This window comes from Columba livia, chromosome 12, assembly GCF_036013475.1.
Source record: "Columba livia isolate bColLiv1 breed racing homer chromosome 12, bColLiv1.pat.W.v2, whole genome shotgun sequence".
NCBI classification, from domain to species: Eukaryota; Metazoa; Chordata; class Aves; order Columbiformes; family Columbidae; genus Columba; species Columba livia.
The window spans coordinates 15,119,763-15,134,281 of NC_088613.1; the positions used below are offsets into that span (position 1 = coordinate 15,119,763).

The 14,519-nt window shown below is 42.9% G+C and overlaps 1 protein-coding gene across 1 annotated transcript in view; it reads right to left on the bottom strand.

The window, feature by feature from the left end:
• Window positions 1-219: 219 nt before the first annotated feature.
• Window positions 220-14,519, bottom strand: part of LOC102090807 (sodium/hydrogen exchanger 2) — a 28,052-nt gene continuing 13,752 nt past the window's right edge. The window contains 7 exon segments of the mRNA XM_013371253.3: window positions 220-2,689; window positions 4,113-4,179; window positions 8,530-8,664; window positions 9,983-10,097; window positions 10,748-10,912; window positions 12,037-12,107; window positions 14,021-14,110. Coding sequence (XP_013226707.3) covers window positions 2,553-2,689; window positions 4,113-4,179; window positions 8,530-8,664; window positions 9,983-10,097; window positions 10,748-10,912; window positions 12,037-12,107; window positions 14,021-14,110 — 780 coding nt within the window. The 3' untranslated portion in view covers window positions 220-2,552.

Sequence of the window (14,519 nt, forward strand, 5' to 3'; positions counted from 1 at the left end):
GATACTGGCAAAGATTATCAAAAGTATCCTGGGCTGAAATACACACTAGTCAGAGACTTGGCCACTAAGCAACTGGAAAATATTTCATAAAAGCTTTAGCTGTGCTATTATATTTTGTAAAGAAACTTTAAGAAAAAATCCATAGTATCTAGAAGGTTAAATTTGGGGCAGAGTGACTCACTGGGAAAGTATGTACTGCACAGAATATTGTCTTCTCTGCAGATCAAGCAAATTGTTAATACATCGGGGAGGTAGTTATGGTAGAGTAGAAAGGGATTAATGGGTTGGGATCTGCGCAGGGTCAGACCGGGGTACATGCACAGGGACGTGGGGATGGATGGAGCCACCAGCGTGGCAGGACCTGGCTGCAGCCTCCATGCTGCCACAAGCTGCGCACCCGGAGCCCAGCAGCATCTGGAAGTGCTAGAAGCTGGGAGATCCTGGCATCTATATGTCTCTTGTTGGGTTAAAGTGAGATAAAAAACATACCATTTCAAAAAAGAATGCAAGCAAAAATTTTTTTTTCTTTTTTTTTCACATCAGATAAAATTTCAGTTCAATTTTCTGTCTTCATTTTTCCAATTATTTCTGCTGCCTACTACAGCATTACAAAGAAATCAACACGTGCAAAGAAAAAGCCACCATTTGATAATGCCCAATAAAAATATCACAAAGAACTCATTTTATGTCACGGGCAACTCAGACACTAAAAGATCATTACTGAAGTACCCAATGCCCAAAGCACGATGTTGTACAAGGCAAAAACAGTACAGACGTTCAGATACTTTTGACAAAAGCAAGACAGTTCAGAAGCCAGAAGGAAAAAAAAAAAAAAAAAAAAAAGAAAAAAAATATACCCACAACAAACATAAGCAAGAATTGGCCAAGGGATTCACAAAATTTCTATCCCTGATTAAAATAAACTTGATTAAAACCTCCTTGGCAAGCAACGTGATTTCTTCTTCTTTTTGCTGTCCAGTCACAGAATAAAAAGGACTCATGTTAGTAAATCTTTCTGTAGCTATTTACTGTCCAGAACCTCAGGAGAAAAGTTAAACATTGTGGACATTAACCCAGACAACCGAGGAGATAGCGTGTCACCCACTACTGCTGACATCATCAGGAGCGTGTTGTGGATGCAGGGAGGCAATAACTCTTAGATAACTTCATAACACAGCATATTTAATTGAGATAGAAATGTAGTACATGTATATGACATCATCTTCAAAGATGGACGGTTTTCTAAACAAAGTGTAGATAAATTCATGTGACTCCCACACAAGATGGATTAAACGAAGACACAAACAAAAATTTTAATAAGGTCCTGAAGATGACAGTGGACTTATAAGAAAATCAATAAATATGTATATATATGTATATACACACATGAAATACACATATAATGCTAAAAGGTCCAATTTTCATTTGCAATGAGGTGAATTTCCAGCAATGGGGCAGTCAAGAGTAGCTTTCAAGTCAAAGTTAACTACATCAGCTTATGTCAGGACACCGTAAAGGAGCTTGTTCGAACGAAAATGAGACCTCCACAGCTTTGCCAAGCAAATATACACAATTTTAAAATAAATTAATTAAATAAATAAATTTTAAATTAATTTATTTAAATAAATTTAAATTAATTAAATAAATAAATTTTAAAATAAATAAATTAAAACAAAATCCCCAGTGTACTAAGCAGTGGTCTCCTAATGGAGTATTTCTGCACGCAACAGATTGGCTCTGGAAGTCAAAAAGCATCATGGAGTGTGTGAATTCCTACAGTTTATTTTATTTCTCATTCAGAAAAAGCCACTTGTTCAGATTAAATACTCTTGGATCCTTTAATTCAGAGGAAAGGGAAGAGAAAGAAAAATGCTGATGTTTACAATAGTAAAATTTAGCCTATTAGGTTCAGCTAAGGACAAGAATCTGAAGGCTTGAACACTTACCTGGAGTTTCAAAGGAAATTACCGAAATGTGGAGGGATCTGTCTTCCTCCGGTCCTATCCCTGGGGTTTACCTGCACCTGCTCTGCAAAAGGGGTGACATAATGTCTTATTTAACTATATGATTTAACTTTGGACTCCACGTCATTAATGTTCATAGTCAGGACCCTGAGGAGCAGAAGAGATCTTTTGCTCTTTCCTGGTGGAAAACTCTCCTGGAGATGATAAAGTTTTTCCTAACACATAATCTAAACTCTTCCTGCTGTTTAGTCTATTCCTGCTGACTAATGAGAGAATCTGATATTAAAACATCCTTTCTTGCAGCTGCAGACAGTTCCACCAGTTTTCCCAGGCTGAACAAACCGATTTTGTGACAGATGTTACCTTGCACCGTTAGTGCTCAGCTCCGCGTCATTTCCCCTGGTTCCCTTTAAAAACTCCACATCGTGCAATGAGAGTTCATGCTTTGATGCAGACTGCTCAGGATATTTTGCCCTGTCCACACAGTCCTTTCAATACTCATCTTATTTACATTATCTACACGCATAGTAGCCATCCACGCAACAGAGTCCGATCCCTCATGGGACACCAGTGTCATCATCTGTGCCTTTACATCTCCAAAGTCAGTTCTTTCTCCGTTTCTTTCTTCTCACCCCTGGCCGTATCGCGGGGCTGGGGTGGTGGGATGACACACACCGACTTCGAGCGGGCCCGTTCCACTTCCCGAACCTTTTCTGCATTCCCCACTGCAGGAATAGAAAAACACAGACTTGTATGAGAAATGTTCTCCTTTGTGGGTCAACAGGAATGAAGAAATACCAAGAGCTACTGAGGTGGCAGTTTGCTCATTGGGGATGAGCTGTTCCACTGCAAGGATCACTTTTCAGTTACAAAACAGAAGACAAAGTGTTTCAATTGGGAAAAAAAGGCAATTTAAAACCTATTTTGTACTTTAAAACATGTTACCTATCTGGATAAATACCATCATTCTTTAGTCAAACTGCATTAGCAACTTTGCAGAACAAAAATTCATACCAGTGACTATCTTAAAATAGCTTTTCAAGATGCAGGTGTCCTGCTGGAGCACCTATAATTTCACTTTGTCACGTTAAGTGATTTTTTGGGAGGAGGTACATGCAGTTTTGATGGAAGGGTTGATGTCGGGGGCTGTTGTGCTCACATTGTCCCTGGGGCAAAAAACAACTCACCCAGCAACACTGCTTTCTATCACTTCACTCTGCTTACACTCATGTTTTTCCTCAGGAAGAACACAGTTTAAACATTTATGATAAACTATGGATTAAAATAGCTACATTCCCAGCAGATGTCTGTGTTATGCACACACAAATGTCACACAGTTGTGTTCCTTCCATCAACTTGTGCAAACCTGTAATAAGGTACCAGCTACTCCATGGCTCTTTATTTAGCAAGGGTTCAGTTAATTGTTTAAATAAAATTACAAAGGAAGACAGTATTAGAAATAGGACACAAAAAGATTGAAAGGAAAATTTCTTACTTCTTAAATATTTTTCCAATTCCTATGTAAGAAAGAAATATTCTGTATGTTAATATTAGACCCAGCCCCTTAACCTATCTCAGCCTATGTTGGGAGACCATTATTTTTTTGTTATTTTCAACAAACACTGAATCTTTTCAATCATCACTTTTACAGCTGTGACCGTGCTAAAAGGTGTTGTACCAAGTATCATAAAAATTCAGTGCTCGGTTTTCCACTGAACATCTCATTGCAGTTCAGAGGCTAAAATGATGCTCCCTACAGTTCCAACCAGCTATACTTTGTGTGAGGCTTCACTGATATGAAACTTTTTTTTAATTTATTTATTTAATGTGAAAACTAAGCTTTCAGCTATCTAAAAACTGAGCTTGGGTTTACAAAAACATGAGGTCTTGAGCCACTGATCTTTCTGTAACAGATACTCAAAACAGACAGTGCTGCTAATGGGACACTCGAAATGCATTTTAATAACACTTAGCAAGCAAAATAAAAATATACTTTGATTTTTTGAAAGTATTTGGGCATGAACTTAATTGAAGTAGCATTCATTTTTATAAGGTGCTTATGCATTAGCATCACCATAAGTGGAATAATCTGCAATCATTGCTGAACATCTGAGCCTTTGGTGGAACACGAAGAACCCCCCAGCTTACCGGTGAAGGAGCGGCACAGCTTGGGCTGTGGGCTGGAGTCACCCTGCGCCGAGTAGGAATCATCCTTCTGTGATTAAAGAGGAAAAGGAGTTTAATACACTGATGAAGATCGCGAGCAGGTCTGTTAATGACACTCCTGCTTCATAAACAAGCCATTTGCAATCCCCAAGGACTCCGTCTGCATTTGTTTTGCCAAGAAAAACAACATGAACTATTGCTAAAAATAGGCCAAAGAGATGGCAGGAAATATTTACAGATGCTGATTTGTTTTGAGTTGGTGGAAGAGGTCTGAGCTCTCCAGGAGCGATTCAGCAGATGGGATGGGACAGAGCAGCCCTGGAGCAGGGAGGATGGGGCAGGTGAAGCCCATCCCCAGAACATGGACATTTCTCACCTTGGCTGCTCCCCACCTCGGCTGCAGGCCAAGGAGGCAGGTAACGAGCTTGCACTAACGAGTTCCCTGTCCTTTCACTCCAGTGCTAATCTCCACCCTCTCGGAAAAAACAAACAAACAAACAAACATAAATCTGGTAGCACAATGCTGCCTGAATTGTTCAGTGCTTCTGTACACTGGGAATAAGTCTCTTATGCAGCTGTGAATTGGCACATCGGTCCAGAAACCCAGACTGCCAAAATAACTCTGGACACCTCCCAGCCTGGTTTTCTGTTTTGTTTCGGCTCGTTCTCCTCCCTCCCCTAACGAGGACCGCTGCCCTCCATCCCTTGTTCACACTTTTATTGACCATTTTAATAACAATGCCTTCCCAGCTCCGGCAGCATTGCCTGGCTCCCTGGAAAGCCATTCCCAGGGGCATTTAACGATTCTCAGAGTATGTTCCATGAAAGGGCTCCGACATAATTACCAAAGGCAGAATGTCATTTACGCACATGGCTCACAGGCAGCTCCAAATAAGCTCCTTCTGGGGGAGTGTACTTGGGTTTTGGCAGAGGAAAAGAGGACGAAGTTGCCTGGCTACAGGTGCAAGGATTTTCTGGGTGCTCGGTGGTAAATAAAAGCTATCCTGGGTCTCAGACACCTCCCTGCCAAGGTACTCTGCACTGGATCCTTGCCTAGAATAATGCAAGCCCAAAATCCAGGCACTGTTCAGAGCCAGCACAATGCCCAGCTCCGGGAAGCATCAGCCTTCGACAGGAATTTTGTCCTCAGGTGGAGGAGGGTGAACTTTCTGCTGGAAATAGATAGTCTTGGAGTTAATCCTCTGGGCTCTGATTCAGATCTGAAGTCACCTCATAGACTTGCCAAGGTTTTTCTGCATGGTGTAAATCATTTAGCCTGCACCGCTGGCTCGGGAGGGATGAGGATTGTTCTTCTTTTCTCTGCCTTCTCTATTTATTCTGCAACACTTCCTTGGCAGGGGCTTCTAAGGCAGCATTTACTGTAAAAGCAAAGGCAGATACCCAAAGTGCAGTAGACCCTCAAGGTACCCAAAGCCACCCAGGTTAGAGAGAAGAGATGGTTCAACCTGGCTGAAGCCAAAGTGTTGACCACAGACCAGTGCCTATACTGGTGAGGACACTGGTTTCTCCACACTGACGGAAGGAGATGTGGAAGGAGATGGATTGTCCATCGGGAGAGACGACCTTCACTCTTGGTTCCTCCCCAGCCTGGTGGAGCCATAGACCTATAGAAAGATGCTCTTCCATACATACCTTATTTTGTGGTGGCTGATGCAGGAGGAAAAGACCAACCAGCACCTAGTAAGTTCTGAGACGAATCTAACTGAGCTACAAGAGCTGCATATTTTAAAAGCAAAGGACTAAGCAACTTCAGTAAAAACAAAAACAAACAAACCAACAACAAAAAACCCACCATATATGCAGACAGCCAGCAAGCAGAAAAAGCAGTGTTTCTACCGAACCAAGGAGATTTTAAATTATTCACTCAGCTCACAACACCTAACCGATGGAATGTATCACCAAAGCTTTTTTCAATAGACTGGCAATAGAAACCATGTAGGTGTTTCACCAGCACCGGAGGGTTTTCAGGGCTCTTTTGCTTGAAGTTTGTTCCTCGATTTCCAGTCGGGTTTGCAAAGACAGTTGTAATGCTTCCATCTCGTGGTGAAATACAGAATAGAAAAATGTGTGGCATGAGAGCGTCTGGGTTTTTTTGCTGACTCAAAACCTGGAAGGCCAAGCCCTTCCCTTTGGGACTACAGAAGATCTGGCAATTAGAAAATTCACAGACACTAACTAGGCATATTTTTCATTCATCTCTGTTTTAAACATGAAAATGACACTTGCTTGTCAACTTGGCATAAAACTAAATCTGAGTGGTTTATGTTTTTCCCAGAAATTTAAAATATTGAGCTTCTTTTAATGGGATGAAATCTACTAATTAGCACAGTTTTCCTTCTTTCTGCTGACAAATTCTGCAGTCTGTCCTCCTGCAGCGTGAAGTAACAGTGTTCACCCACCCTCCCACCCTGTGCCAATATTCCAGGGCTCTCGTAGAACATCATCCCATCACTTTTCGGTATTTCCTCATTTCTATTTGCAGTAGAACGAGGCAGCTATTCTGAAACACGAGCAGATAAGCTGCTGCTCACACAAAGCATGCCTGATTTTTCCTTTTGGGTGCAGAGGGATGCTGCTGGGGCTTAGAGTCACCCTCACAGATGTCACTGGAATCAGCCCCCAGTATCCAACTGCACAAAGCAAAAGTAGCTGCTGTACAGGGGTAGAATTATCACCAACAAATTACTCTTATGAGCCAGCAGCAATCAGCATCAAACTGGCATTTTGCACAACGCACAGCACCATTCACCATCCCCACAGGGTATTAGCCACCATCCATGGGTCAGTATAGAGACAGAGTGAATTTACTTTTTGTTCAATTTCTCCCCCAAATATTCTGTCCCCTGAAAGGCCAGCTGTAGGAACTCAGACTAACAGGAGAAATGGTCTTCCCAAAGGTGTTAAATTTCCTATGAAATGCACTTCAGAACCTAATGGGAGCCTAAGGGTTAACAATCAAATGTCCTTAAAAGTCTGGAACATGGCACTTAAAATCAGCACTAGCTTGATGCTGTTCTTTTGAAGTTTAATTATACCAAATGTTCTACAGGAACATGCCATGTTCTTGCCTATCTATTTTGAATTGTAAGTACCAATCAGCATGTAAATGATCAAATTAAATCTTTTAAGTCATTTGCAAGAGCCAGAACACCTTTCTGTGAACAGAGGCCTGAGACGCAGCAGAATTTGGTGCACTGGTGCCGTTCTTGGTGGGCTCTTCAGTGACCAGCATTTGAACAAAGAAATCAGAGTGCAGAAAAGCCTGTGGCAGTCCTGAGTTCTTGTGCTGTCGTAGGAAAATACTACCTAAATAAAGAAAAATAAATTGTTTCTTTTTAAAAGGTCGTTCTGTTCTCCTTAGCAATGGAGTCTCTCTGCCCACATCAGAGACCACGGTTTGCACTCGGATGGTGCTTTAGCCTGAGCAAAAACCCAAGATTCAGAGAAGTGGGTGAAATTTAGGGATGGCCCAGCAGTTACTGCTGCTGACCTGGGTGTCTGTGAGCAAAATACTGGCAGGACTTAATTGCTTTTCCTAAAGACTAAGAGTTTTAGAGGATGGGAGGAACTGAGAAGACCAAGTCTGCTCCTTGTGCACCGTTCCTGGCCCATTTTGTGTTTCCAAGGGGAAACATCTGCCCAGCTTCTCTCATGATTTCCAAAGAAGTCAGCGGAAGTCTTCACCAGCCACAGACATTGTATTTACCATATTTCTCTTTTAATTCAGAAAACAATGAACTGTCATGGAGCTGTGCCAGCAGTAAATTTGGACTTGAAGTGGTTCTTGCAGGAATCAGTATGCAACACTTTCCTCTATTTTACTTTCTTCAAGTCTGTCCAGAACTGCTTTTAAAAACAAAAACCTCACCTCCAGGATAAATAAGAAAGCTCATAATAGTGCTTCTGTCCTTTCAAAAGAGTTAGGAAAAGAAAAAAAAAAAACAAAACACACCACCAAACAGTTTCAAATATTTACAATCCATCTGGACTGCTGACAATGGGTGCACCAAATTCCTGCCTTCGACAAAATCTCCCAGAAAGGAAAACATGGGAAAAACAGACCTCCGAATCCACAGACTGAAACCCAATTAATAACATTTGCTCAGTAAATAACTTTCCCAGTATGGCTAGGAGCCTGTGTTCACAAGGCACTGAACAGCGCTGCTCATTTGTTTGTCAGGAGTTGGGCTTTTTTCCCTCAGTATTTCCTATTCATGGAAATGCAATTTAGGATTGAGAGACACTTTTTTTATTTCCTTAAGTTAACTAAATTTATCTCTAAAAGGAAATACCACCAGCAAAAAAGAGCACTCTTGCTAGCGTTCATGATACCTGCACATGGTCTCTGCAGGTCCAAGCCATCCCCACTGCCTCTTACCTCCGTCCTGGAGATGGTCATGTCTCCTCCGCTCACTTCCACCCGCAGGCTCTTGTGCCGGAGGATTAGGATCTCCTTGGGATGTTCCCCGGGCTCGGTGTCTCCAGGCAGGGTGTGCCTGCTGTACGCCGGTCCCTGCATGTTGCACCAGAGAGACCAGGGCTGGGGTAGGACCATCCCTCATCCCTTCACTAGTGCCTGTGTCTTCCAGGTCCATCATTGCCCATGACCACCCCATCTAGCCATGAAGATAAACTGATCCACCCAAGCATGAGAGGTGGGGATGGAGGGAAAAAGAGCCAAGGAAGGAAGATGAGACTCTAAACTCTGCCTTTTTTTATACAAAATTGCCCAAGCAATCACTGAATGACAAGACTGAGATGCATCTCTGCTAGTCCAGGTGACACACCAACTTAGTGCAACGACTCCATTAGAGGTTTCTTCAGCCAGAGCTGTCTCAGGGCCTCTGCCATCCAATATTTTATATCAGCCCCCCCTTCACATATAAATAATGCAAGAGCATCAACAGGAATTATAAATCCTGCTTCAAAAGGCATAAACTAACCAAAGTGAAATCTCCTACTAACATCAGTGGGAATTGAGGTAACTTTGTCACTACGAGGATGAGGCTGGATTTCAGCAGAAATGCAAACAGGAGGTGTTGCCTTCATCTCCGTCCCATTCACCATTCCTACAGGTTTCCTTCCAGCCTTATCTATTTGCTTCTCTCAGCTCAGCAAAGGGACAGGAGGGGGTGAGTGAGCCCTCTGTGCTGAGCTGCCCACACCAGCCACATCCCCAAGGACTCGGTATTTCATGCATAATCCATAAACAAAGGCTTAGGTGGATTTTAAGGATAAGGCTCCATGTACCACCATGTGAGCAGCAATTACAATGCACAGTCCTAGATGCTGTGTAAAACCCCAGATAGATTATTCCTGAGTTATTCTGTAAACAGCAAGTGGTTTCAATATTATTTACTAGTTTCATGGCAAAACTGCCAAGCGGTTTTAAAATCTCTGCAGATTAACTCTCACTTGCAGCTCACTGACTGTGCTCTCTTGAAAAACCCTGCAATGTGAGGAGAACTCCATCCCTGCTCTGTCCCGTAGGCAGCCAGGAACTGCTGCAGCTGCTGGATCTGCTAACCTGATGCCTGAAGATTCACGTGCTCCTCCTTTCTCCTTTCTGGTTCTGGGTACTGATGCCTAAAATATTTTATGAAATTATAGGCTGACTGGGTGAACCTTTCAGAAGCTGTCATGCTGCAAACAGAGACATGCCACTGACTTAGAAATTGGGTCTGGCTTCACAGAGCCAACTATTCTCTGCTCACAAAGAGATATCATTAGTAATTATGTAAATAATCATAACATCTGCTCAGGCTGTTAGGATAACTGAGATAACTTTTGTTATTGGACACCTAAAATACAGATTGTGGGAAGAGTTATACCGTTCTCCTTATTCGGTACAGGTTCCTTGCCAATATTTCCTGTATATTTTCCAGGACGTCCGGATTCACGGCATCCTCCAACTTTTTGTCTGTTATGACAGTCCTGTCGTTGTTGCTGCAAAGAAAACCAGAACATCTTATTTTACGAGATGCACAGCAGCACAACTGGTGAATCCCCAAAGCCCTTTGGGACCCCACCACCAGCAGACACGACCGAGTGCTGATCCCCGCAGCTGGAGCTCATGGCAGAAATGGCATGTGGTGTTTGCATCAGAGTCGTGCCAGCGTGTGCTCCAGGGTTAAGCGGGTAACAGAGCTGTGGTAGAGCGAAACTGTCTGTGAGAGATGAGCCGGCCATTCTGACTTGCAAATATTTGACCCTGCTCTCTCAGCCCAACAATCGTTCTCGCTGTTGGGTCCCTTCAACATGCATAATAGTGTAAAGGCATCAAAAATGGTGCAGGTGCTTCTTCCTCAGAGCACCATTTCTGTGTAACTCTGCAGGTGATAGAGATGAGTGTCCATGCACAACATCAGAAACTGTCCATCAATGCCAGCAGATTGCTCATCCACCTGATCATTTTTAATACCCACCTTCTCATTTTTAAGTAGTGTTTATTTTGCATTTGTCCAAGCTCTGTTGCTCCTCTCATGGGATTGCCCAGCAGGGAAGAGCAGAGGAGGCAGAGAAGTTTGTAAAAGCTTTCCATAACTGTTCCCTCCAGTGGGAGGATTGGGAGGAGTGACAGAAAGGGGACAACTTACAGCAAGGAGGGATGAGACGGGGCATGGCCCAGCTGCCCGGCTTCTGCCAGCTCGATGGCATGTTTCCGCTCCAGCTTTTCATAGAGAAGCACAATACTGGATTTCGGCTGGTCATATTCTCGAAGCAGGATCTTCTGCAGGTATTTGCTGTTGAAATATTCTAATCTGTTTGAGGAAAGAGCAAAAAAAAAGAAAACACAACACACCAAGGTGGGCTTAGCCTCCTCCCATGACTCCCCAGCATCAAAATGGACCTGAGCAAGTCCGCAAGTTCGCAGTCCATGACTGCCCCATATTTCATTGTATTCCATTATCTTCTTTCCAGAAATCACTGGTCCAAACAGTCAGTATTTCATTATTTCTGCACTCCAGTACATAAGCTATGATATTAAAACTTTGCTGAACATAATAACCCCCCCACAAAGTGTCAGATTTATTGCAAACTCTAAGCACTACAAGTAACATGCAATAGCCCCAAGGGATGCAACAGATTTAAACACTTCCAGATTCTTTCTTGAGCCATTTCCTCTCACTTTCTGCTCAAATGCAGCACAACATTGGGGAAAAATCTGACCGGTATTGAATGCCGATGCTCCAGTTTGGCTATTGCTGGCTGTTCGCAAACCTGCTCACAAGGAGCCAGGACACTGCTCAGCAGCAGCGATTCCCAAACCCTATAGTGGCATCTCGAAGCACTGACATTTCCAATAAAACCCCTGCCAGCTGCATTTAGCAGCCACCATGGAGTTAGCTGCATCCGTGACTACACAGACTAGGAATTAAACCTGGTAGATTGCTGTTGGTATATTTTATGTTATTTGCATTTTTTAAAAAAATTCTCCTGTGTGTACAATCTACCAGAACTTAACAAAAACTGCACACTTTGCTACAGAAATCTGTAGAGATCATCTGTAATTTGTCAGTCCACAAGTGGTTGCCCCTCCAAGTGCTGCAAGTTCATATTTTTAATATTAGTTGTGCACACACAGGGTTGGGGTCCTCAGGTCCCACATGGGCAGGCAGGCAGGAGGGAATGGCCCTCTCATTTCCAGCAGTTTTCTTTGGGCAAGAAGGGACAAACAAAACAGGAGAGGAGAAAGGAGACTTTTTAGGCTGAAGTGCAATATGTGACCTGCACCTTGGTCAAGGAAAAGCCACCCCTTTGTCACCTTGGCTGTGCCATAAGAATGAACCAGGCTCAAGTGCCCACAGGGGAAACTCAGGGAATAGAAACCAGCCTCATTTTGTTCTACACGTGTACACACAGTTGTATTTTGGCAAATCCTTACTTGTCTTTCCAGTAATACTGTCCCCAGTGTCCAGATATATCTTCAATGCCAGCCAGCAAATGATCCAAGAACTAAACAGAAGAGAGGATTTTGCTGTACACCGGTTGCATGTATCGCATACGTGATGAACTCAGTCAGCAAACATCAAAAGCCAGCAGAGAAACCGGGGATGCTTTCAGCTCGCTACCCAGCACCAATAAACAAGAAGGGGGGATATCAGGCTAATTCCCCATCCAGGCATCCACGTGCATCCCTTGGTTCTGGAGCACAATAAGTGGTTTGGCTGCTTTCAGGTCTACACGAGCACAGAATAATCACTGAGGGACGTGGATCTGCTCTCTATGATACATATAGGATGGCTGATGGATTGCGTGTCCTACATACTGGGTCTTGATTAGCGGGAAACACTCATATTGAGGTTTTTGAGGACAACTTGTCTCAGGAGATCTGTATCTTCAGGATATAGGTGTAGATAACACACAAATGCTGCTTTAACTTGAATAAATACTGCCTTTCCCCAGGCACTTCCCACTGAATGAAATCATTTGCCATATCTTGCCTAATACGAAATTATTAGTACTGTTTAAAATGGTATTAAAAATCCCAGTTTGATTTTTCCACCAAGAAGTTAAATCTCTGTGATTTCCCAAACTGTTTTCCCTCCTGCTAGTATCTCTAAACTGGGAGAGGTCTCTGCTCCACCACAGCCAATGACCCTCCACACCTTAGTACTGATGTCCCTGGATCTTCCTCAAGCTCTAGTAAGAGTAACTTTTTTTTGTGGGATCAGAGACAGAAAAATTCCCCAGCGGCTCACTCGACTTTGCAGCCAGTATAGGATGAAAGACCTCACATTTGCTTTTAGCAGCTCTGTGGTCTGAGGACTGAAAAATGACAGCCCCCATTCTGCTAATTCGATCAGAGAAATAAATTTGAGGCAGAAAGCCACTTCTGGCTTCTGCGTGCCTGGTTTCCAACTATCTGCATTGTTACCTTCTCAACTTAATTGGTACTTAGCCATTTTCAGCTCACATTTCCTAATAAACACATTTCCAGAGATGATTTACTATTCATACACTAACAAAAGAAGAAAGTATCCTCTGTTCATGATAGGAAAAGCCTCTTCAGCCTATTGAAGTGTTCCGTTAACCTCAGACAAAGCCCTGTAATACAACCTAATTATGAGGATGCCAAACAGGTTTTACAAATGTCCTCAGACCTAATGTCTTTATTTCTAGCTACCCAAAAAGAAGACAAAAATATTCCTGAAGGAACCATACCTACAGAAATATGACTGGGCATAAACACTTATATTCAGAAACATTATTTTACACTAGATTCGGAGTATGATGGCATTAAAAAAATCCCTGGCCAGCGCTGGATGTGCAGAGGACCTTGCATTCTCATGGAGCTGACCCACTCTGTGGAGAAGTCCTCTGTAACTAGGAAGGCCAATGTTTGGATAGCAAGAGCAAGGTGAACTAAATTCCAACTTTGAGTTATGGTGACTTCAGTGATTCCTTCCAATATGGTGTTTTCCTTGCTCTCCCTTTCCTAATATTTTTTGCAAAAATCTCCAAACTGATAGTGGTCAAGTGACTAGTGAACATACAGAAGATCTTAACCCTGAAAGCATCCAAGTCTCATTTTCTATCACTCTTTTCAGAGAAGCAGAAAAGCTGGAGTTAGGTCCCAGTATAAACTTTGGGGTGAATGACTGTCTTTTCCTGTCGTGTTTGTGCACCTTTTAATGCAACACCATCCTAGTTGAGTTGGTAGCTGCTGTTCCAATGCAAATAATAACCCATGGTTAGGAAGCTGCATAGAATTTCAAAGCTGGAAAGGGACTGACCTGTGGAGGATTCAGGTAAAACTGTAGATCTGTAGAGTCCCTGGAGGCACTCCACATTTTGGAAGAGCCATATTGCTATCAGCGAAGCACATTGGAGAGCTCTGGATGTGTGTGGATAGACACATCACTTACCCGAATGTGGATCTGCTCTCCCACTGTGGGAGCACTCTCTCGTTTCCTTTTGACAGCCAACAAGTCAACAAGAGGACGGATGGTCATTCCCTGCAGCACAAAGACAGAAAAATCAGCTTTTCTTCACGTCAAATGTTCTTAGTGGTTCCTGCACTGGAACCAAAATCACCAGCATGGGTATGGGCCACAGCTACCCTGTTCCTCGCCAGAACAAGACCTGTTGTTTGAGCCAGCGTCTCTCATCTACTCGGTTTTATTATCAAGATAAAAATCTGTGAAGCTTTGACAATGCTAGAAACTCTCTTCTTCCAACCGTAAGTCAAATATGTTGTTTGCTCATGGTAGTAGCCTGACAATGGGAGCTCACATACTTCAGGTTTGGGGTAGGGAGACAGGGGAAATGCTCCACTCTCCTCGTTTGGCACCTCAAAGACCACAAAAAGTCAACCAATAATAATTTCAAGGTCAAGCCTGTGGCTTGCTGTTGCTTGTAGCCCAC